The following is a 23,517-nucleotide window of genomic DNA, read 5'->3' as shown; positions in this document are numbered from 1 at the left end:
GCTCACATGGTGGTAAAGGTGGGCAATTGATCCCATATCTCCTGCCTTCCATACCTGAGGGTATGTCTATACTACAAAATTAGGTCGGATTTATAGAAATCATTTTTATACAGTCGATTGTGTGTGTCCCCACATAAAATGCTCTAAGTGCATTAAGTCGGCGGACCGCGTCCACAGTACCAAGGCTAGCGTCGACTTCCGGAGCCTTGCATTGTGGGTAGCTATCCCACAGTTCCTGCAGTCTCTGCTGCCCATTGGAATTCTGGGTTGAGATCCCAATGCCTGATGAGGCAAAAACAGTGTCGCGGGGGATTCTGGGTACATGTCGTCAGGCCCCCCCCGTGAGAGCAACGGCAGACAATCGTTTCGCACCTTTTTTCCTGGGTTATCTGTGCAGACAACATACCACGGCAAGCATAGAGCCCTCTCAGCTCAGCTCACCGTCACCATATGTCATCTGGATGCCGGCAGACGTGGTACTGCATTGCTACACAGCAGCAGCTAATTGCCTTTTGGCAGTAGATGGTGCAGTATGACTGGTAGCTGTCATCTGCTAATTGGGTGCTGGCAGACGTGGGACTGCATTGCTATACAGCAGCAGCTCCTTACCTTTTGGCAGCAGATGCTGTATTACAACTGGTTTCCATCGTTGTCGTACTCCTCAGTGAGTTCGGTCAGAGGCACCTGGGCAGACATGTTTTGTCTCCTGGAGACTCAGTCCTGCCGACAGTCCTATTGAACCGTCTTGATGATGATGGCTAGCAATCGTAATGCAGCATCTTCTGCCAAGCACCCAGAAGATGCTGATGGCTATCAGTCATGCTGCACCGTCTGCTGCCAGCCTAAGATGTAAAAGATAGATGGAGCAGATTTGATCTGTATTCATTTGCTTCCCCCTCCCTCCGTGAAATCAACGGCCTGCTAAACCCAGGGTTTTGAGTTCAATCTTTGGGGGGGGGGACATTCTGTGTGACAGTTGTTTGTGTTTCTCCCTGATGCACAGCCACCTTTCTTGATTTTAATTCCCTGTAAGCCATGTCGTCACTCTCCCCTCCCTCCCTCCCTCCCTCCCTCAGACAATAGTTTCGCACCTTTTTCCAGCCCAGACGCCATAGCACTGGGATCAAGGAGCCCGCTCAGATCACTGCGGCAATTATGAGCACTATGAACACCACACGCATTGTCCTGGAGTATATGCAGAGCCAGAACATGCCACAGCAAAAACAGGTGAGGAGGCGATTGCAGCGCGGCGACAAGAGTGATGAAGAAATTGACATGGACATAGACCTCTCCCAAAGTACAGGCCCCAGCAATGTGCAAATCCTGGTATTACTGGGGCAGGTTCATGTCATGGAACACCGATTCTGGGCCTGGGAAACAAGCACAGACTGGTGGGACCGCATCGTGTTGTAGGTGTGGGATGATTCCCAGTGGCTGCGAAACTTTCGCATGTGTAAGGGCACTTCCATGGAACTTTGTGACTTACTTTCCCCTGCCCTGAAACACCAGAATACCAGGATAAGAGCAGCCCTCACAGTTGAGAAGCGAGTGGCAATAGCCCTGTGGAAGCTTGCAACACCAGACAGCTACCGGTCAGTCAGGAATCAATTTGGAGTGGGCAAATCTACTATGGGGGCTGCTGTGATCCAAGTAGCCAACACAATCAAAGACCTGCTGATATCAAGGGTAGTGACTCTGGGAAACGTGCAGGTCATAGTAGATGGCTTTGCTGCAATGGGATTCCCTAACTGTGGTGGGGCGATAGACGGAATCCATATCCCTATCTTGTCACCAGAGCACCAAGCACATAAACCGAAAAGGGTACTTTTCAATGCGCTGCAAGCCCTGGTGGATCACAGGGAAAGTTTCACTAACATCAACATGGGATGGCTGGGAAAGGTACATGATGCTCGCGTCTTCAGGAACTCTGTTCTGTTTCAAAAGCTGGAGGAAAGGACTTTCTTCCCGGATCAGAAAATAACCGTTGGGGATGTTGAAATGTCTATAGTTATCCTTGGGGACCCAGCCTACCCCTTAATGCCATGGCTCATGAAGCCATACACAGGCAGCCTGGACAGTAGTCAGGACCTGTTAAACTATAGGGTGAGCAAGTGCAGAATGGTGGTAGAATGTGCTTTTGGACATTTAAAAGTGCACTGGCGCAGTTTACTGACTCAGATAGATCTCAGCGAAACCAATATTCCAATTGTTATTGCTGCTTGCTGTGCGCTCCACAATATCTGTGAGAGTAAGGGGTGACATTTATAGCAGGGTGGGAGGTTGAGGCAAATCGCCTGGCCATTGATTACGCACAGCCAGAGACCAGGGCAGTTAGAAGAGTACAGCAGGGCGCGGTGCACATCAGAGAAGCTTTGAAAACCAGTTTTGTGACTTCTGTTTGTTTCTCCTTGATGGCCCCCTCCCCTGTTCACTCTACTTCCCTGTAAGGTAACCACCCTCCCCGCTCCCCTTCGAGCACCACTTGCAGAGGCAATAAAGTCATTGTTACTTCACATTCTTTATTAATTCATCACACAACTAGGGGAATAACTGCCAAGGCAGCCCTGGAGGGGTGGGGGAGGAGTGAAGGACAAAAACACACTGCAGTTTAAAACTTTAACTCTTACTGAAGGCCAGCCTTCTGATGCTTGGGCAATCATCTGGGGTGGAGTGGCTGGGTGGCCGGAGGCCCCCCCACCGCGTTCTTGGGTGTCTGAGTGAGGAGGCTGCGGAACTTGGGGAGGAGGGCTGTTGGTTACAGAGGGGCTGTAGCGGCGGTCTCTGCTCCTGCTGTCTTTCCTGCAGCTCAACCATACGCTGGAGCATATCAGTTTGATGCTCCGGCTGCTGGAGCATTGACTCTTGCCTTCTGTCTGCAAGCTGACGCCACCTCTCCTCTTGTTCATATTGTGCTTTTCTGCACTCTGACATTGACTGCCTCCACGCATTCTGCTGTGCTCTGTCAGCATGGGAGGACATCTGGAGCTCCGAGAACATATCAGCCCGAGTCCGCCATTTTCTCCTTCTAATCTTCACTAGCCTCTCCGAAGGAGAAACATTTGCAGCTGGTGGAGGAGAAGGGAGAGGTGGTTTTAAAAAAAAAAAAAAAAAAAAAAAAACACCACACATTTTAGAGAACAATGGGTACACTCTTTCATGTTAAATTTTGCGGTTCACATTACACAGCACACGTGCTTTCGTTACAAGGTTGCATTTTCCCTCTTATATTGAGGGCCTGCCCGTTTGGTGTGAGAGATCACTCATGCAGTGCCAGGCAACAGAATTTGGTTTGCAGGCAGCCATGGTAAGCCACAGTGTTTTGGCTTTTTTAACCTTCATAACATGTGGGAATGGTTTCAATCAGCAGCGCCCTCATTTCCCATACCAAGCACCCGTTGGGTTGGCCATTTAAAATGGGTTTGCAATATAAAAGGAGGGGCTGTGGTTTCCGGGTTAACTAACCTCCCCCTCCCCCATTCTCTGGGATGATCACTTCACCCCTCTCCCTCACCATGTGGCTAACAGCGGGGAATATTTCTGTTCAGATGAGCAGGAACGGGCACCTCTGAATGTCCCCTTAATAAAATCACCCCATTTCAACCAGGTGACCGTGAATGATATCTCTCTCCTTGAGGATAACAAAGAGAGATAAGGAATGGATGTTGTCTGCATGCCAGGAAACACTGGGACCATACGTCGCCATGCTTTGTTACGCAATGATTCCAGACTACATGCTACTGGCCTGGCGTGGTAAAGTGTACTACCATGGCAGAGGGGATAAGGTAGCCCTACCCAGAAACCTTTTGGGAAGGCTTGGGGAGTACATCAAGGAGAGCTTTCTGGAGATGTCCCTGAAGGATTTCTGCTCCATCCCCATACACGTTAACAGACTTTTCCAGTAGCTGTACTGGCTGCGATTGCCAGGGCAAATAATTCATTAATCATGCTTGCTTTTAAACCATGTGTAATATTTACAAAGGTACACTCACCAGAGGTCCCTTGTGCACCCTCAGGGTCTGGGAGCACGCCTCGGGTGAGTTTGGGGGTTACTGGTTCCAGTTCCAGGGTAATAAACATATCCTGGCTGTTGGGGAAACCAGTTTCTCCACTTCCTTGCTGTGAGCTATCTTCCTCGTACCCCGACCCCGCTTCCCTGTTGCGTGATTCTTCATTGACGGAGTCAAAGCACAGAGTTGGGGTAGTGGTGGCTGCACCCCCTAGCATGGCATACAGCTCCACGTAGAAGCGTCATGTCTGCGGCTCTGCCCCGGACCTTCCGTTTGCCTCTCTGGCTTTGTGGTAAGCTCGCCTTAGCTCCTTAATTTTCACGCGGCACTGCTGTGCATCCCTGTTATGGCCTCTGTCCTTCATGGCCTTTGAGACTTTTTCTAATACTTTTCCATATCGTTTACTGCTACGGAGTTCAGCTAGCACTGATTCGTCTCCCCATATGGCGAGCAGATCCCGTACCTCCCGTTCGGTCCATGCTGGAGCTCTTTTGCGATCCTGGGACTCCATCATGGTTACCTGTGCTGATGAGCTCTGCGTGGTCACCTGTGCTCTCCATGCTGGAGAAACAGGAAATGAAATTCAAAAGTTCACAGGGCTTTTCCTGTCTACCTGGTCAGTGCATCTGCATTGAGAGTGCTGTCCAGAGTGGTCACAATGAAGCACTCTGGGATAATTCCCAGAGGCCAATAACGTCAAATTCTGTCCACACTACCCCAAATCCGACCCGGAAAGGCCAATTTCAGTGCTAATCCCCTCGTCGGAGGTGGAGTAAAGAAACCGATTTAAAGGGCCTTTAAGTCAAAAAAAAAAAAAAAAAAAAGGGCTTTGTTGTGTGGACATGTACAGGCTTAATTCGATTTAACACTGCTAAATTCAACCTAAACTCGTAGTGTAGACCAGGCCTGACTTAACCACAAGAACAACAAAGAGTCTGGTGGCACCTTAAAGACTAACAGATTTATTTGGGCATAAGCTTTCGTGAGTATAAACCTCACTTCTTCGGTTGCATCCGAAGAAGTGAGGTTTATACTCACGAAAGCTTATGCCCAAATAAATCTGTTAGTCTTTAAGGTGCCACCAGACTCTTTGTTGTTTTTGTAGATACAGACTAACACGGCTACCCCCTGATACTTAACCACAAGACTCCATCTGTCTAACTTTGCCAGGAAAGCTCTTCATGCTTTTTTTTTTTTAAAGCCTCCAGAATTGGTAGGTTGTTTTTCCAGCCCCGTTGTTCTGTGACAAACGCCCTACCTCACACATCCACCGGAACTGCCTCCTGCCCTGTGCTCTGTTCCTTTGTTTAGGAGGACATCATAAGCCCTGCCCTGCTCACATGAACACCTAGTTATCCTCAAGTGCAAAGCAAGGCATAGTTGTTTACAGGCACACCATCCGCTCAGTTTTCACAATAGGTCTGCAGGAACGTTGGTAGAACAAGGCTGACCCCATGTTAAGAGCATTTCTCACAGACTTCTTTCTTGGACAGATGAGGGTATCTGACCTGTTCATTGATTAACCACAGATCTGTGTAATACTTGCACTGAGGTGGCTGTTCTCAGATATGGTGCCCCAACTGTCGAGGGTAGTGTTGCTACATCAGAGCTAACTGTTAGCCACGAACGGTTCCCTGGTGCTAATGTTTTACCAGCCTCTATAGCAGCCTGGTGGAAGAGTTGAATTAGCAGCACGGTTGTGGGTAGAGTGAGTGGAAAAGTGAGCCCTCTCCATTTCTTCGATGTTTGTTTCCCTACAACCTTGACTAGTGGTTTCTGCTCTGGGGATTGCACTCACTATCCTCTATAAAACCCATTATTGCACAGCTCTAGTAGTTCTAGCATACATAGACTTAAGGCCAGAAGGGACCCTTGGATCAGCTAGTCTGACCTCCTGTGTGTCAGAGGCCATTAAATGTCACCTAGTTACCTCTAGCTGTAAACCCCTGTGTGCATACAAAATTTTTATCTGCATCCAATCCACAAAAATAGCCTGCACGTATTTGTCTGTATGGAGCCCAATAACTTGCTTCACTAAAGTCTAACCTCGAGAAAGAAGTTCATCTAGGCTTGAGATGAAGACAGAGGAATGCTGTAGCATCAGCCATTAGTTCCTTCTAAGCCCCTTGAGTTGGAAAACAGAGTTAGAGTTCGAGTTCATTTGAGGCAGACCATGGAGAATAAGGTGACTGGGGGGGATGGGGTCCAAAGTCTTCCCCCCCCCCCCCAAAAAAAAACACCTCTTGTCCTGGAGAAAGGCTGTTCTGAAGTTCCTCATTGGAGCTGGGAATGGAAAGTGGCTCTTCCTACCATCTCCAGTTTCCTCCCCACATTTGCAACCTAGCCTTGGCATGGACAGTATTGCTAGCTACCTTAGCACAACCATAGGAAGTTGTGACACCCAGGAAAATGAGCAATGCTGCAGACTACCCACCATGACCTTTGCTAGGTCAGAGCACTGTAGGGAGCACTCCCACCCACAATATACCCCCACAAGTGAGATGCAATGTGTTTTGTCTTATTTCACAACTCCACTGCAAAAAAGTTTGAGCCTTCTCAGTTGACTCCATCTCTTCCATGTCAAACTCACACTAACAGTAACTAAGGCCACAATGATAAGTGAGAAGTGCCAGGAACACAGTGTGCAGAAGCTTAGGGTTCAGGTCCTCTCTGGAGCCAGAATCTGGGGGGGGAGGGGAGGAGAGACAAACACAGACTTGCAGGGGGTAGAAGGATCCCTGGTGCCCCCTGCCATATAATGGGAAGTCATTTGAGATCCTAGTTGGGAGAGTTAGGATTGTGTCTCTGCTTTACAGGGACACGGTATGAGTCCCTTCATCCTAATTCTCTCCACCCCTGTTAAAAAGCAAGTTAGATACCCCTTGGAATAATGAACTTCATCCTAACCACCCACTCCTGGGTACAGCAACTTGGAGCTCAGAAGCTATAATGCACCTGAGATTAGCCACCCTCCAAGAAGCTGTCTGGCCTAGTGCCACCAGCTTTCAGGCTCCCTCCGTTACTCAGGGTTACCATGCCAGCAGGACACCATTAACTAGTGTTAACTCACCTTTGTCTTTGCCATCTTGCCTGGCTGGTTGCTGAGATAACTTCACCCACAAGCACTCACCAAGTCCAAGGGTTCTGTTCCACTTTGGATCCTGAGGAACCAGTGACTTCGAGAGAGTGTTGGAGAGGGTCTTGCATTGTTCACCAGGGCTTCCAGAGAAACGAGAAAAGAGCATCCAGCAAATGGGGCAGAACCCCCCACTTAGGGCCCAGTCACAGAACTCCAACTGCTATCCCAATAAGGAGTGGAAATAGAATCCATGGGTCCTCATGTGAGTGACCCTGGATGTATGGAGGAGAGAAGAGCACCAGTATGCTCGACCCCTTTTCAGATCCAGGCATTGTGCTATCTTGGCAGAGTTGTCATGCAAGGCTATTTTATTTGGATGGCAGCCTGGCTCCAGTGGTGACTTTTACCAGATGCCTTTGACACAGGCAAGGTAGCCCACAATGCATGTAACCAGGTGCACTGTATTTTGAAGGTTATACAGAAATGGCTGACATGCAGGTCTTCCGCTGAGGAGAAGTAAGGCTATGCTTGTGTTAGGAGATCTTCATATGGTATGTAGAATGTGCCCTCTTCTAGTATTTAGGTCCACAGAGATTGAGTGATCTGGTGCTAGTAAAATAGTGCCTCACATCCTGCCTGCTCTACAGATAAAATAAGATCAGACTTACTTGTGGCAGCCCCTGGTGGACAAATGGTCCTGCAGATTTCCAACTGAGAGGGGTGACAGGCAGATGCACTACAGAAAATGTACACCTGAAACCCACAAGTTAGGAGCTAGTTAGATCTGGCCAGGGCTGCCCAATGCACTGAGCCAGCTGCTGTGAGGTCCTACTTTCTAGGGGAAGCCTCCTGTGTAGCATGGTTGGGGAAGGAGATAAGGAGAGTTTACCCTGCAGATAACAGTCCTAGGTTAGACAGACCCCTAGCACTGAGCTTGAGGAGTTTCCATTACTGTGGTTATCAGGGTTTAGGAGATCCTTCCCATGGACCTCCAGACACTATAGGATGGAACAAGTACGCTAGTGGATACCAGATCTACTCCAATAGAGGCCAGAGTGTTACCCAGAATGTTTCTATTTAGAGGAACCAGCCTGAGTGGTGACAAAAGAGAAGCCATGCTGCACTGAGAGGGCACAAGGAGACACTTACTCAGGTTAGCCATCTGCTGGGCATCCAACAGCCAGGTGCCACACTAGAGCATGCAGCAGGGGTGTGTGAGGGAAGAAACAGACTCAGGTAGCTAGTTTACCTTCCCACCTGCAGGGAGACCCCAGGACTCCCCCTGATAGAAGAGGAAGTTGTTCCATCCCAACACCTACCCTCTGCCACCCCACAAACAAGTTCCAGCAGAGTAGATAATGCCTAGAGCCAGGGCTGCTCAGGAGGAATCAATCCCAGTCTGCAGCATGGTAGGAATTACTTGCCTAGTTAGATTTCCTTACCAGTCCATCAAGCACCACCTGGGAGGCAGAGTCCACAAAGCAGCTGCTGGCTCCAGCCTCCCTCCAGACAAAGTGCACCACAAGCCACTAGTGCAGTTCAGCTGTTTTTATTTTCCACCCTTGTTTGACAGTGAGCCACTATGGAGTCTTTAGGATCTTGTCATCCAGTCCTTTCTCCTGCAGAGCAGGGTCACAACAATGAGGGAGGCCAGAGCCACCAGAGAGAGTACAGCTAGAAGCACAGGAGTCAGGTCCAGTCTGGAGACAGGGTCTGTGGGAGGAGGAAAATAGGGTGTTAAGGCAATACTGGGTGTGTGCATGTGCAAATGCAGATAAGACTAGGCACCCTTTCCCCAGTGATGCTGTTACTACCCATTAATAGTGGGTTGGCCTTCACTACATCCATTTGAGGTTACACCTGATTAACTAAGGGTATGTCTACACTACGAAATTAGTTCGAATTTATAGAAGCAGGTTTTATTGAAATCGGTTGTATACAGCCGATTGTGTATGTCCACACAATAAAATGCTCTAGGTGCTCTAGTCGGCAGACCGCGTCCACAGTACGAGGCTAGCGTCGACTTCCGGAGCATTGCACTATGGGTAGCTATCCCACAGCTATCCCACAGTTCCCGCAGTCTCCGCCGCCCCTTGGAATTCTGGGTTGAGATCCCAATGCCCGGATGATGCAAAACAGTGTCGCGGGCGGTTCTGGGTACATGTCGTCAGGCCCCTCCCTCCCCCGTCACAGCAACGGCAGACAATAGATTCGCGCCTTTTTATCTGGGTTACCTGGGTTACCTGTGCAGACAACATGGAGCCCGCTCAGCACAGCTGAGCTCACCGTCACCATATGTCCTCTTGGTGCCGGCAGACGTGGGACTGCATTGCTACACAGCAGCAGCTGCTAACTGCCTTTTGGCGGTAGACGGTGCAGTAGACTGGTAGCCTTCATCGGCGATCTGGGTGCTGGCAGCCGTGGGGCTTGCCTTTTGGCAGTAAATGGTGTATTATGACTGTTAGCCGGCCTATTACAAGTCGGGTCATCGCACATTAGCAGAGTCTTCCCTGAGCAGCAGCTCGTGCAATAGGCCTGAAGACCATCGTCATACACCGCCCCGTATTTGCTGCCAAGCACCCAGAAAGATGCCGAGGGCTATCAGTCACGCTGCACCGTCGTCTTAAGATGTAAAAAAATAGATTTTCTCTGTATTCATTTGCTTCCCCCTCCCTCGGTCAAATCAACGGCCTGCTAAACCCAGGGTTTTCAGTTTAATCTTTGGGGGGGACCAGTCTGTGACAGTTGTTTGTGTCTCTCCCTGATGCACAGCCACCGTTCTTTATTTTAATTCCCTGTGCCTGTACGCCATGTCGTCACTCGGCCCCCCTCCCTCCTTCCCCTAGGCCGTCAGATACTACGTTTGCGCCACAGCTCGAGCCGAGAAGCGGTTCGCGCCTTTTCTTTGAATTCTGGGTTGAGATCCCAATGCCCGGATGATGCAAAACAGTGTCGCGGGCGGTTCTGGGTACATGTCGTCAGGCCCCTCCCCCCTCGTCACAGCAACGGCAGACAATAGATTCGCGCCTTTTTACCTGGGTTACCTGTGCAGACAACATACCACGGCAAGCATGGAGCCCGCTCAGCTCAGCTGAGCTCACCGTCACCATATGTCCTCTGGGTGCCGGCAGACGTGGGACTGCATTGCTACACAGCAGCAGCTGCTAACTGCCTTTTGGCGGTAGACGGTGTAGCATGAGTGATAGCCGTGGGGCTGGCAGCCGTAGTGCTGCATTGCACCAGCCCCTTCCAGGCGATGGTATATTATGACTGGTACCCGTCGTCGTCATACTGGTATGGCTGTCAATCATGGCCACCTGGGCAGACATGCTACTGTTTTGATGATGACGGTTACCAGTCATAATATACTATTTTCTGCCAATTGCCCAATATTGTCTGCTAAGCACCCAGAAGAGGCCGAGGGCGATGCTGGGTGCTGGCGGACGTGGGGCTGGCAGACGTGGGGCTGCATTGCTACACAGCAGCAGCCCCTTGCCTTTTGGCAGATGATGGTATATTATGATTGGTACCCATCATCATCATACTGGTATGGCTGTCACTCATGCTGCAGCGTCGGCTGCCACCTTAAGATGTAAAAAATAGATTTGTTCTGTGTTCATTTGCTTCCCCTTCCTCCGTGAAATCAACGGCCTGCTAAGCCCAGGGTTTCCAGTTTAATCTTTGGGGGGGCCATTCTGTGTGACAGTTGTTTGTGTTTCTCCCTGTTCCTGTACCTGTACGCCATGTCGTCACTCGGCCCTCCCTCCCTCCCTCCCTCCCTCCCTCCCTCCCGCCCTCCTTCTCCTGGTCCATCAGATACTACTTTCGCGCCTTTTTTCTGACCAGGCGCCATAGCTAGCACTGGGATCATGGAGCCCGCTCAGATCACCGCGGCAATTATGAGCACTATGAACACCACGCGCATTGTCCTGGAGTATATGCAGAGCCAGAACATGCCAAGGCGAAACCCGGACCAGGCGAGGAGGCGATTGCAGCACGGCGACGAGAGTGATGAGGAAATTGACATGGCCATAGACCTCTCACAAGGCACAGGCCCCAGCAATGTGGAAATCATGGTGTCACTGGGGCAGGTTGATACCGTGGAACGCCGATTCTGGGCCCGGGAAACAAGCACAGACTGGTGGGACCGCATCGTGCTGCAGGTATGGGACGATTCCCAGTGGCTGCGAAACTTTCGCATGCGTAAGGGCACTTTCATGGAACTTTGTGACTTGCTTTCCCCTGCCCTGAAACGCCAGGATACCAAGATGAGAGCAGCCCTCACAGTTGAGAAGCGAGTGGCGATAGCCCTGTGGAAGCTTGCAACGCCAGACAGCTACCGGTCAGTCGGGAATCAATTTGGAGTGGGCAAATCTACTGTGGGGGCTGCTGTGATCCAATTTGCCAGGGCAATGAAAGACCTGGTGATAGCAAGGGTAGTGACTCTGGGCAACGTGCAGTCAATAGTGGATGGTTTTGCTGAAATGGGATTCCCAAACTGTGGCGGGGCGATAGACGGAACCCATATCCCTATCTTGTCACCAGAGCACCAAGCCACCGACTACGTAAACCGCAAGGGGTACTTTTCAATGCTGCTGCAAGCCCTGGTGGATCACAAGGGACGTTTCACCAACATCAACGTGGGATGGCCGGGAAAGGTACATGATGCTCGCGTCTTCAGGAACTCTGCTCTGTTTCGAAAGCTGGAGGAAGGGACTTTCTTCCCGGACCAGAAAGTGACCATTGGGGATGTTGAAATGCCTATCGTGATCCTTGGGGACCCAGCCTACCCCTTAATGCCATGGCTCATGAAGCCGTACACAGGCAGCCTGGACAGGAGTCAGGACCTGTTCAACTACAGGCTGAGCAAGTGCCGAATGGTGGTGGAATGTGCATTTGGACGTTTAAAAGCGCGCTGGCGCAGCTTACTGACTCGCTCAGACCTCAGCGAAAAGAATATCCCCATTGTTATTGCTGCTTGTTGTGCGCTCCACAATATCTGTGAGAGTAAGGGGGAGACCTTTATGGCGGGGTGGGAGGTTGAGGCAACTCGCCTGGCCGCTGATTACGCGCAGCCAGACACCAGGGCGGTTAGAGGAGCACAGCAGGGCGCGGTGCGCATCAGAGAAGCTTTGAAAACGAGTTTTGTGACTGGCCAGGCTACTGTGTGAAACTTCTGTTTGTTTCTCCTTGATGAACCCTCCAACCCCCCCCCCCCGACCCGGTTCACTCTACTTCCCTGTAAACCAACCACCCCACCCCACCCTCCCCTCCCCCTTGCAGAGGCAATAAAGTCATTGTTTTTTCACATTCATGCATTCTTTATTAGTTCCTTACAGAGGTAGGGGGATAATTGCCAAGGTAGCTGGGATGGGTGGGGGAGGAGGGATGGAAAAGGACACACTGCATTTTAAAACTTTAACTCTTATTGAAGCCCAGCCTTCTGATGCTTGGGCGATCATCTGGGGTGGAGTGACTGGGTGGACGGAGGCCCCCCCACCGTGTTCTTGGGCGTCTGGGTGAGGAGGCTATGGAACTTGGGGAGGAGGGCTGTTGGTTACACAGGGGCTGTAGCGGCGGTCTCTGCTCCTGCTGCCTTTCCTGCAACTCAACCATACGCTCGAGCATATCACTTTGATGCTCCAGCAGACGGAGCATTGCCTCTTGCCGTCTGTCTGCAAGCTGACGCCACCTATCGTCTTCAGCCCGCCACCTCTCCTCTCGTTCATGTTGGGCTTTTCTCATCTCCGACATTGACTGCCTCCACGCATTCTGCTGTGCTCTATCAGCCTGGGCGGACATCTGCAGCTCCGTGAACATCTCGTCCCTCGTCTTACGTTTTCTCTTTCTAATGTTCACGAGCCTCTGCGAAGGAGAAACATTTGCAGCTGGTGGAGGAGAAGGGAGAGGTGGTTAAAAAAGACACATTTTAGGGAACAATGGGTACAGTCTTTCATTACAAGGTCGCATATTTCGGCTTGCAGGCAGCCATCGTAGGCCACAGTGTTTTGGCTTTTTTAACCTTCTTAACATGCGGGAAAGATTGCAAACAGCAGCGCATTTCCCATATCAAGGATGAATTGGGTTGTCCATTTAAAATGGGGTTTCAATGTAAAAGGAGGGGGCTGCGGTTTCCCGGTTAACATGCGGCACAAACACAAGTAAACCACCCCCCCACACACACACACACGATTCTCTGGGATGATCACTTCACCCCTCCCCCCCACCGCGTGGTTAACAGCGGGGAACATTTCTGGTCAGAATAGCAGGAACGGGCGCCTCTGAATGTCCCCCTTAATAAAATCACCCCATTTCAACCAGGAGAGCTTTCTGGAGATGTCCCTGGAGGATTTCCGCTCCATCCCCATACACGTTAACAGACTTTTCCAGTAGATGTACTGGCCGCGATTGCCAGGGCAAATTAATCATTAAACACGCTTGCTTTTTTTTTGTAATGTTTACAAATAGTTACAAAGTTACACTCACCAGAGGTCTCCTGTGTGCCCTGAGGGTCTTGGGTGAGTTCGGGGGTTACTGGTTCCAGGTCCAGGGTCACAAACATATCCTGGCTGTTGGGGAAACCGGTTTCTCCGCTTCCTTGCTGCTGTGAGCTACCTACCTCCATCGTCATCTTCCTCGTTCCCCGAACCGTCTTCCCTGTGTGTTTCTCCAGTGAGAGAGTCATAGCACACGGTTGGGGTAGTGGTGGCTGCACCCCCTAGGATCGCATGCAGCTCCGCGTAGTAGCGGCAAGTTTGCGGCTCTGCCCCGGACCTTCCGTTTGCTTCTCTGGCTTTGTGGTAGGCTTGCCGTAGCTCCTTAATTTTCACGCGGCACTGCTGTGTGTCCCTGTTATGGCCTCGGTCCTTCATGGCCTTGGAGATCTTTTCTAATACTTTTCCATTTCTTTTACTGCTACGGAGTTCAGCTATCACTGCTTCATCTCCCCATATGGCGAGCAGATCTCGTACCTCCCGTTCGGTCCATGCTGGAGCTCTTTTGCGATCCTGGGAGGACTCCATGACGGTTACCTGTGCTGATGAGCTCTGCGTGGTCACCTGTGCTCTCCACGCTGGGCAAACAGGAAATGAAATTCAAACCTTCGCGGGTCTTTTCCTGTCTACCTGGTCAGTGCATCTGAGTTGAGAGCGCTGTCCAGAGCGGTCACAATGAAGCACTGTGGGATAGCTCCCGGAGGCCAATAACATTGAATTCCGTCCACACTACCCCAATTCCGACCCGCAAAGGCCGGTTTTATCGCTAATCCCCTCGTTGGAGGTGGTGTAAAGAAACCGGTTTAAAGGGCCCTTTAAGTCGAAAGAAAGGGCCTCGTTGTGTGGACGTGTCCAGGCTTAATTCGGTTTAACGCTGCTAAAGTCGACCTAAACCCGTAGTGTAGACCAGGCCTCAGTGTACCAGGCAAGCATCTGCATTAAGTCACCACCCCTCTCTTCCTAGCAGGGGAGATGTCTATTCTTTGCAGGCTCCAGTCAGTCAATAAAGAAAGTTCCTGGGGATAAATTCCATCCAGCGGAGGTCAGTGCTGATACCAGCCCAGTGCATTGTAGGCAGGAGCACCACCAGCTTTTCTGCCGCCCTAGGCTGCAGAAGGTCCCGCCCCGAAATGCTGCCCCCCACAGAGGCAGCGGAAGGTCCTGCTGCCGAAATACCACCGTGGTTGCCGTGCCCCCCCAAATTGTAGTGCCCTAAGCGACTGCCTAGGTCACCTAATGGGTTGCGCCAGCCCTGATTGTAGGCACAGTCTCCCTTGCTTGCAAGTCACCATCAAGGGGTTATTCAAGGAGTAATGGTCTCAAGTTTCAGTGGGGGAGGTTTAGGTTGGATATTAAGGGGGAAAAAAAAAAAAAAAAAACTTTCACTAGGAGGGTGGTGAAGCACTGGAATGGGTTACCTAGGGAGGTGGTGGAATCTCCTTCCTTAGGAGTTTAAGGTCAGGCTTGACAAAGCCCTGGCTGGGATGATTTAGTTGGGGATTGGTCCTACTTTGAGCAGGGGGTTGGACTAGATGACCTCCTCAGGTCCCTTCCAACCCTGATATTCTATGATTCTATGCCCCACTGGGGTCTGCCTTGCTTTGAATGCTAGGTTGGTTGTCCCTCACCACAGCAGGAGGAAGTGTTGTTCTACTCCTGGGAGTCATACTATGGCAAATCAACATAAGCTTATATATAAAGATGATCACTTCTTGCTCATCCATGTGGGGTCCCAGGAACATTTAGCACACATGGAGTAATACCCACATTAGAGGCAACATTGACTTGCAGGTCTCAGGCTACTACACAAGAGACCAGTTAACCATAATGGCAGGACAACTCACCTGTGTTCTCATAGACTTGCTCTCTGCGTGGCCCAGGACTCGCCTGGAAGATCACAGGTCCATGAGAACTCACTAAGTCCTGGGGCTCTCTTGTCCCATTTCCAATATGCAGAAACCGGCGGCCTCCTGGAAGATGGAAAGGGGAGAGTTAAGGAGTGGTCTTCAGAGAGCTCTCCAGTGCTGTCTAAGGTTAGGTGGAGAGTGCAGTATTTGATGAGGAAGAGGCCAATGTAGACCCATCTGCCCAGATAAGTGGCTTCTGCTCAGTATGTCCTCCTGAGTTGGTCATTGGGGGTTTGGATTAGGTGGGAAGAGGCAATTTTAGCAGGAGTAGCCCATATTAGAAATCTGTTCTGGGGATCCCAGTGGCCCATTTCAGTTCCTACATAGCAAGGGTGCAGTTACAGAGTAGACCATAGTACCATCTAGCCCAGGTACTTGCCTCCAAATTCACAATGCACCTAGCTAGTTTGGCAGGTCACATGTAGGGGATCCAGCTGAGTTCACATTGTTCCATTATATAGTCACTGCAGTTAGAGTTCTAGCTGTTATGCCCCAGGATATCCTCAAATATTTGTTTGAAGCAGTGGGGCTGGGTGCTCTCAAACCCACATGGATGTTTAGCTTCCACTGTGTACCAGTGGCAAGACCTCAGAGACTTACTTATAGCAGCCCCTGATGGGCACATGGTCCTGCAGAGCTCCAGCCGGGAGGGACGGCAGGCAGAGGCACTACAGAAGAGGTACACCTGAAATCCACACAAATGGAAATTGAGTTAGAGTAGCTCCGACCCAGCAGGTAGCAACTCTATTGTGACAAGCTTCCCTGCACATAGGCAGCACCAAGGGAGGGAATTTAGGCCCTTCAGCTCCAGAACAACTAGCTGCTATCATGTGGCCTAAATAGAGGACACATTTAGCTGCAGTAGGGCTTATCTTTGCTGGACTCTGGTCATTGGAAAGATGCTTACCAGAACAGATTCCATCCAGCAGAGGGCAGTACCAGCCCCAGTACATTACTTGACAAGGAGGTGCTGTTGGACTAAGCCCCATGAGAACCCAGGTTATAGAATCATAGAATTTCAGGGTTGGAAGGGACCTCAGTAGGTCATCTAGTCCAACCCCCTGCTTCAAGCAGGACCAATTGTCAGACAGATTTTTACCCCAGTTCCCTAAATGGCCCCCTCAAGGATTGAACTCACAACCCTGGGTTTAGCAGGCCAATATGTGTGCATGTACACCCTTCTCCCCCCCTGAAAGGTCATGGAGTACAGCCCCCTCCCTTCACTAGCAGGACCAAGTACTGATTTTGCCCCAGTTCCCTAAGTGGCACCTAGACAGGCATCTTGGAGGTATAGCAATGCCATGGAGGCTTTTGACACCTGATGCTGGTAACGCGAGAGAAATCCTGGGGAGCATTATCCACTAGCCAGCTGGAGCTAGGACATTAAACATCTGAGATGCAGAGACTCCCAGCTGGTCACTTTTCATATAGAACCTGGATCACATGTAGTTCAAGGGACTGTGTTCCTAAAGCAGCTATCATGACGCTGTGCCCATTTTGGGAGTAATGGCTGTAAGTGCCAGACTCAAGCAAGGTGTTAAATTAGGAGCATCATAGGCCAGTGAGATCAAGGGAACCAATTGCTCCAGCTTGATGCTGGGGGGGGGGGGGGGGGAGGAAGAGAGGTTTTTAAAGCTACACCCTCCCACTTGGCCATGGCCTCATCTAGGAGGTAAGCTTCACAAAAGGTGGGGACATTGCTCTTTACAAGATAAGCGTAGAGGATGCAGGTCCCTGCCTGACCAGGAAAGGACCCTTCCCACCCCTGAGTAGATTCAGGTCATCCTTACCTCTCCATCAAGTGCTATCTGGGAGTCTGAGTCCACAAAGGCAAAGGTGGAGAGAACAAAGCGCTGGTGGTGAGTTGGGAAGGGCAACTCAGAGCCTATGGGCACAAGCTGGGTTCTGTAGTTGTCTCCCAAGAATGGGCACCTGAGAGCAAAGGGACACTGTTCAATTTTGACCAAGCATTATTCTTTCCTCCACTAATATGGATGCCTGCACCTCACTCACCCATCCACTAGGATGGGCCACTGTGGCTGCTCCAGGGGCGTTGCACTTGGGGTAGCCCAGCAGTGGTGGAGAGACAGAACCAGGTTAGGGTCTGTTCTCTGCAGGATGCGAACCTCCATGTAGATAGGGTCCTTGAGTACCTTCACCACAGGGTAGTCTCTCTCCGTGAGATAGGATCTGTAGTTCAGGTCTGTGTGGGGAGAAGGCAGGAGGAGAGCAGAGCTGAGATGCCTATATCCCTTCAGGAGATGGGATTTCTATGCTGGAGTCAAAGGGGCTGCCTACCTGTGGCAATGCGCAGCTCAAGCCGAAGGGGTCCTGCCTGGGTGACTGGAGCAGGTGTGGGGGGCAAGAAGACCTCCACTTGGACTGGCAGGAAGTCACTGGCATTGTAGATGCAGCGAGCATGGAAGCTGCACAGGAGAGAGCAGAGGGAGGAGATGGGGGGGGGGAGGGGTTCAGGCTGATGCTCAATGAATTCAGATTGAGCTAATACGGCTTCTGGCAGTCACTTTATTAGAACTTCAGACAAGCAGGGTCAGGCCCTATCAGTACTTGGATGGGAGGCATCCAAGGATGTCAGTGCATCAACCCTTCCAGCAACTCAGATGTCCTTCCCTACAACTCAGGGACTAAGCAGGAGTGCCTGAGCATGGCCACATGGGGGCAGTCTCAGATGGGAGAGAAGCACCTGCTCACTTGTAGTCAAATCTCATTCATGGCATTTGAAGTGCCATGAACAGAGGGTAATTTTGGTCTGCCTCCCTAGATGAGCCCATTACAGCAGTTGTTTCTATATGCTGTTAGGTAGATGGTGCATTGCACTTCAGAAAAGGGTCAGCCACCTTCTGAAGTGAGCTTAGTCTGCAAGATACTTGGGAAACCTTCTGGACAGGAGAGGCTGTTGAAGTGGGGAAATGGAGGAAATCACAGTATCTTACTAGTCAGTGAAGCAGCCTATTCCCATCCCCTTGGGATACGGGAAGGTTGGAGTTACTTCTCCAACACCAGCCCTTCAAGCATGGAGCAGGCCAACTTACATGAAGGTGCTGTCCCGGGTGATGGAGCCATCTGGCCCAGTCTGGACATCAATGCCAGAGATCAGCTGGTTCTCATAGATCAGTTTGTCCCCAATCACCTGGCAGGAGTTGAGACATAGGGTGGGTTAGTCCCCCAAGATCCTGAGCAGAGCACTCTCCCTGGCTTCCACAGGGAGTATCCTCACCTGGACTGTGGTGCCGCACTGCATGACAGGGAAGCGGAAGATCACAAAAGCCTCTGTCATTCTGATGGGATCACACCCTGTTTGGGCATAGGCTAGCTGGACACTGTCCAGGATGATGGGGTGATCAAACATGTCCCTGGAGACCACCAGAACAAAGTGACCATCCACGAGTCACTGAACAGTGACTGCAATACAAGGGAGCAGATTCAGGACAGAGTAATAGATTTGGAACACGATGGGTCAGGAGTCCTGGATCCCACCCTGGTTTATATAGTGATTGTTGTTGAGACATCAGTATTTCATATTCCTTGTAGGGCAGCAGCTTGTATCTGTCAAGATACAGCAGCACTCTGGAAACAGGTTCCAGCCATACTAACCCACAATGCAACCCCATGGAGCTAGAAGATTCACTCACACACACCTCCCTCCCTCTGTGGATGCCAGACTGTGCTCCCTTGCTGCTCTTTTGCCACACATTTGGTGGTGTTAGTCTTGCTTTACTCAAGACAGATCAGCAAAATCATGCTCTGGGAAGTAACTCAGTCTGCATGTGACTGGCGCTCACTGCTGCCCTGAGTAAGGGGTACATGGCAGTAGTTTCTACTCGAGACAGGAGTCCTAGAGCAGCAGCTGAATCCCAGCCTAGTTCACCACATTAATAGGTGGTGACCAATCTCAACTGAGAGCATATGGCCAGGCTTCCCAGGACAGAGATAGCAAAGGGCTCCATACGCCAACACAAAGCCAGGTCTCCTACCTGTGTTGCCATAGTAGCAGGGGGTAGTAGGGTCAGTCTCATCATAACAGCAGCCAGCCTGGGAGCAAGCAGCTCGGCCTGGGGCATCTCGGCAGGGGATCTTCCCAGTCACCACTCAGCACTGCTCCTGTGTGAGATGGGCACCTAGAACAGCAGGGTGTGGATTAAGGAAAGCTGGGGATCCTCTGAAGGGATCGCAGTCGGCCCTCCCTAAAAATGTAGCCATTTGTGTGCTCCATTACTCCAGCTGCCAAGTCACCAGATACTCCCCCCACCCCTTCAAATAGGCTTTTATTCCAGATCCCCAGACATTCCAGTATCCTCACACCACAGGTTGCCTCAAACCACTGTGTACAGAGCCCCATGCCAGGTCTCACAGGTTCAAGATGTGGCCTGTCATCAAGCAGGCACCAGTGACAGAATTTCCTGTGTGATCTCAAGTTCCTTTTCTACTGTTGTGGGAGAAGTGAGCCACATCACTCAACCTCCTTTCCCCTGAGATATGACCACTCTCAATTCTAACATAGCAGCTGTGAGGAGGAGACAAGGAACAGTTCCAGTTAAGGCCACCACACAAGATGACATACCTATGTTTCTTGGTGGAGGATAGATGTGGGGCACCAGGCGCACCAGGCCCGGCTGTGGCACAGGCACCGGGTGCACTAGGCCTGGCTGCGGCACATAGTGCATGGTTTCCTCTGGGGTTATGTCATGTTCAGGAGGCTTGGGGCAGGTCATGATCACATCACGGGTGGCAGCGATGGCCCCAGTGCTCAATAGTTCCTCCACTCGGACCTGTAGGTGGTTAAGGCCATCCTGCAATGAAGAGATGCCAGTTAGTTGGTTATGCCACAATACTGACTGTCTGTAGGTGCCAAGCACAGCCTCCCGTCTCCCCCCAATCTGCAGGCTGCTGGGGCAGCAGGTATGGACCCAGCTACAGCTTCTGTAGTTGCTCAGGTACATGTGCGAACCCCCCCCACCTTCTTCTGAACGTGGCAGCCATTGTAGCCAGCCGAGAAGATCACTACTCCTTGCTCGCCAGATGTGACCCAATGGAGACAAATGGAGCAGTTGGTAACTTCGAAGGGTGTCCCAAACTCATCTGTGGAGAGAGTCATACATGTCATGGGTAAGGAAGAGTTAAAGCCCATAATGAAGCTTTGTCAAGTAGCCAAGTTTGGACCAGAGACTGTTTTTTTGGTCCCATCCTTCAGTTTAGTGGAGCTTTAGCATGGTGGTAAGCAGCTCAAAAGGTACAGGATAGCCCACATTTATCAAGCCTGACCTACAGCCAGGAGTGCTGATAGTGGCCAGGCCATCCCACACTTTTGCATGACAACAGTGAGGTGATAGCCCACAGAGGGCACAGGATTCAGGTGTCTGCAACTCAGGGTATGTCTACACTACGGGATTAATCCGAATTTAGATAATTCGGATTTGAAAAACAGGTTGTATAAAGTCGAAATGGATGCGGCCACACTAAGCACATTACTTCGGTGGTGTGCGTCCAAGTACTGGGGCTAGCGTCGATTTCTGCACCGTTGCACTGTGGGTAGCAATTCCATAGCTATCCCATAGTTCCCGCAGTCTCCCGCGCCCATTGGGATTGTGGGTTAAGATCCCAGTGCCTGATGGGACAAAAAACATTGTCGCAGGTGGTTCTGGGTACAGCCTCACCTCCTCCCTCCCTCCCTCCCTGCATGAAAGCAACGGACGGCAGACAACCATTTTCGCGCCTTTTTTCCTGGGTGGGTGAACACTGCAGACTCCATACCATGGCAAGCATGGAGCCCGCTGAGCTCAAGACAGCAGTCATGAATATTGTAAACACCTCGCACGTTCTCGTGGAGTTTATGCTCAGCCAGGACCAGAGAAACGAGGCGAGGAGGCAGCGGCGGCGGCAGCATGATGAGGACATGGACACAGACACGGATACAGAATTCAGTGAAACCACAGGCCCCGGTGCTTTGGAGATCATGTTGTTAATGGGGCAGATTCTATCCATGGAACGCCGATTCTGGGCAAGGGAAACAAGCACAGACTGGTGGGACCGCATAGTGTTGCAGGTCTGGGACGATTCCCAGTGGCTGCGGAACTTTCGCATGCGTAAGGGCACTTTCATGGAACTTTGTGACTTGCTGTCCCCTGCCCTGAAATGCCAGAATACCAAGATGAGAGCAGCCCTCACAGTTGAGAAGCGCGTGGCGATAGCCCTGTGGAAGCTTGCAACACCAGACAGCTACCGGTCAGTCGGGAATCAATTTGGAGTGGGCAAATCTACTGCGGGGGCTGCTGTGATGCAAGTAGCCAAAGCAATCACTCAGGTGCTGCTACGAAAGTTTGTGACTCTGGGAAATGTGCAGGCTATAGTGGATGGTTTTGCTGCAATGGGATTCCCTAACTGTGGTGGGGCAATAGACGGAACCCATATCCCTATCTTGGCACCGGAGCACCAAGCCACCGAGTACATAAACCGCAAGGGGTACTTTTCAATGGTGCTGCAAGCACTTGTGGATCACAAGGGACGTTTCACCAACATCAACGCGGGCTGGGCGGGAAGGGTTCATGACGCTCGCGTCTTCAGGAACACTACTCTGTTTAAAGGGCTGCAGCAAGGGACTTACTTTCCGGACCAGAAAATAACCGTTGGGGATGTTGAAATGCCCATAGTTATTCTTGGGGACCCAGCCTACCCCTTAATGCCATGGCTTATGAAGCCATACACAGGCAGCCTGGACAGGAGTCAGGAGCTGTTTAACTATAGGCTAAGCAAGTGCAGAATGGTGGTAGAATGTGCATTTGGCCGTTTAAAAGGTCGCTGGTGTTCATTATTGACTCGCTCTGACCTCAGCCAAAGAAATCTCCCCATTGTTATTTCTGCTTGCTGTGTGCTCCACAATCTCTGTGAAAGTAAGGGGGAGACCTTTATGGCGGGGTGGGAGGCTGAGGCAAATCGCCTGGCTGCTGATTACGCGCAGCCAGACACCAGGGCGATTAGAAGATCACACCATGAAGCGCTGTGCATCAGAGAAGCTTTGAAAACCAGTTTCATGGCTGGCCAGGCTACCGTGTGAAATATCTGTTTGTTTCTCCTTCATGAAAACCCTCCCCCTTTACTGACTGATTTTCTGTAAGGAACCCACCCTGCCCCTTCCCCCATCTTTCTTTCAAACCAAATAAAGTCACTATCATTTAAAAATCATTTATTCTTTATTAATAGATTAGAAAAAGAGGGAGGGAACCCGGGTGGTATTTGGGAGGAGGATTGCTGGGAAGGAAAAAGCCACAAAGAAAAGGTTAAAAAAATGACAGCCTTTTGCTTGGGCTGTCTACTGGGGTGGAATGGGAAGGTGTACGTAGCCTCCCCCCCCCCCCCCCGAGTTCTTACACGTCTGGGTGAGGAGGATACGGAACATGGGGAGTGGGGAGGGTGGAACAGGGGCTGAAGCGGCAGTCTGTTATCCAGCAGCCGTTCCTGAACCTCCACCAGACGCCGGGGCAGCCCCAGCGTTGCATCCTTCATCCTCTGGTCTTCCTGCCGCCACCTCTCATCTCGAGCGTCCCTCCTCTCCTCACGTTGGTCCCTCCTCTCCTCACGTTGGTCCCTCCTCTCCTCACGTTCACTGACTTCTTTCCTATACTTTGAAACTGTTTCCTTCCACTCATTCACATGAGCTCTGTCACTGCGGCTGGATTCCATAATTTCAGAAAACATGTCCTCCCGCGTTCTCTTCTTACGACGCCTTATCTGTGATAACCTTCGGGATGGAGGAGGGAGGCTTGAGGAATTTGCAGCTGCTGTAGGGAGGGGAAAAAAGAGAGAATTGTTTTAAAAGCTACATTTTGCAGAACAATGCTTATACTCTTTCACGGTGACCAACACTGTTCACATTACATAGCACATGTGATTTCTGTGCAAGGTCGCATTTTGCCTCTTAATGCTGAGTGCCTGTGGCTTTGCTGCTAGAGATCACAGGTCTGGGCAACAGAATTCAGCTTGCATGCGGCCATGGTAAGCTTCTACGCCCTCCT

At 50.9% G+C, this 23,517-nt stretch overlaps 1 protein-coding gene across 1 annotated transcript in view; it reads right to left on the bottom strand.

The window, feature by feature from the left end:
* Positions 1–6,666: 6,666 nt before the first annotated feature.
* Positions 6,667–23,517, bottom strand: part of LOC128836095 (zona pellucida sperm-binding protein 1-like) — a 38,047-nt gene continuing 21,196 nt past the window's right edge. The window contains 12 exon segments of the mRNA XM_054026116.1: positions 6,667–6,690; positions 7,138–7,226; positions 15,425–15,550; positions 16,088–16,172; positions 17,278–17,419; positions 17,501–17,690; positions 17,786–17,913; positions 18,541–18,638; positions 18,726–18,910; positions 19,483–19,626; positions 20,070–20,298; positions 20,466–20,587. Of these exon segments, the coding sequence (XP_053882091.1) occupies positions 6,667–6,690; positions 7,138–7,226; positions 15,425–15,550; positions 16,088–16,172; positions 17,278–17,419; positions 17,501–17,690; positions 17,786–17,913; positions 18,541–18,638; positions 18,726–18,910; positions 19,483–19,626; positions 20,070–20,298; positions 20,466–20,587 (1,562 nt within the window).

Source organism: Malaclemys terrapin, chromosome 4 (genome assembly GCF_027887155.1).
Source record: "Malaclemys terrapin pileata isolate rMalTer1 chromosome 4, rMalTer1.hap1, whole genome shotgun sequence".
Classification (NCBI taxonomy): domain Eukaryota; kingdom Metazoa; phylum Chordata; order Testudines; family Emydidae; genus Malaclemys; species Malaclemys terrapin.
Note: the sequence above shows the minus strand (reverse complement) of the source record. Positions and strands in the feature narration are given on the sequence as shown.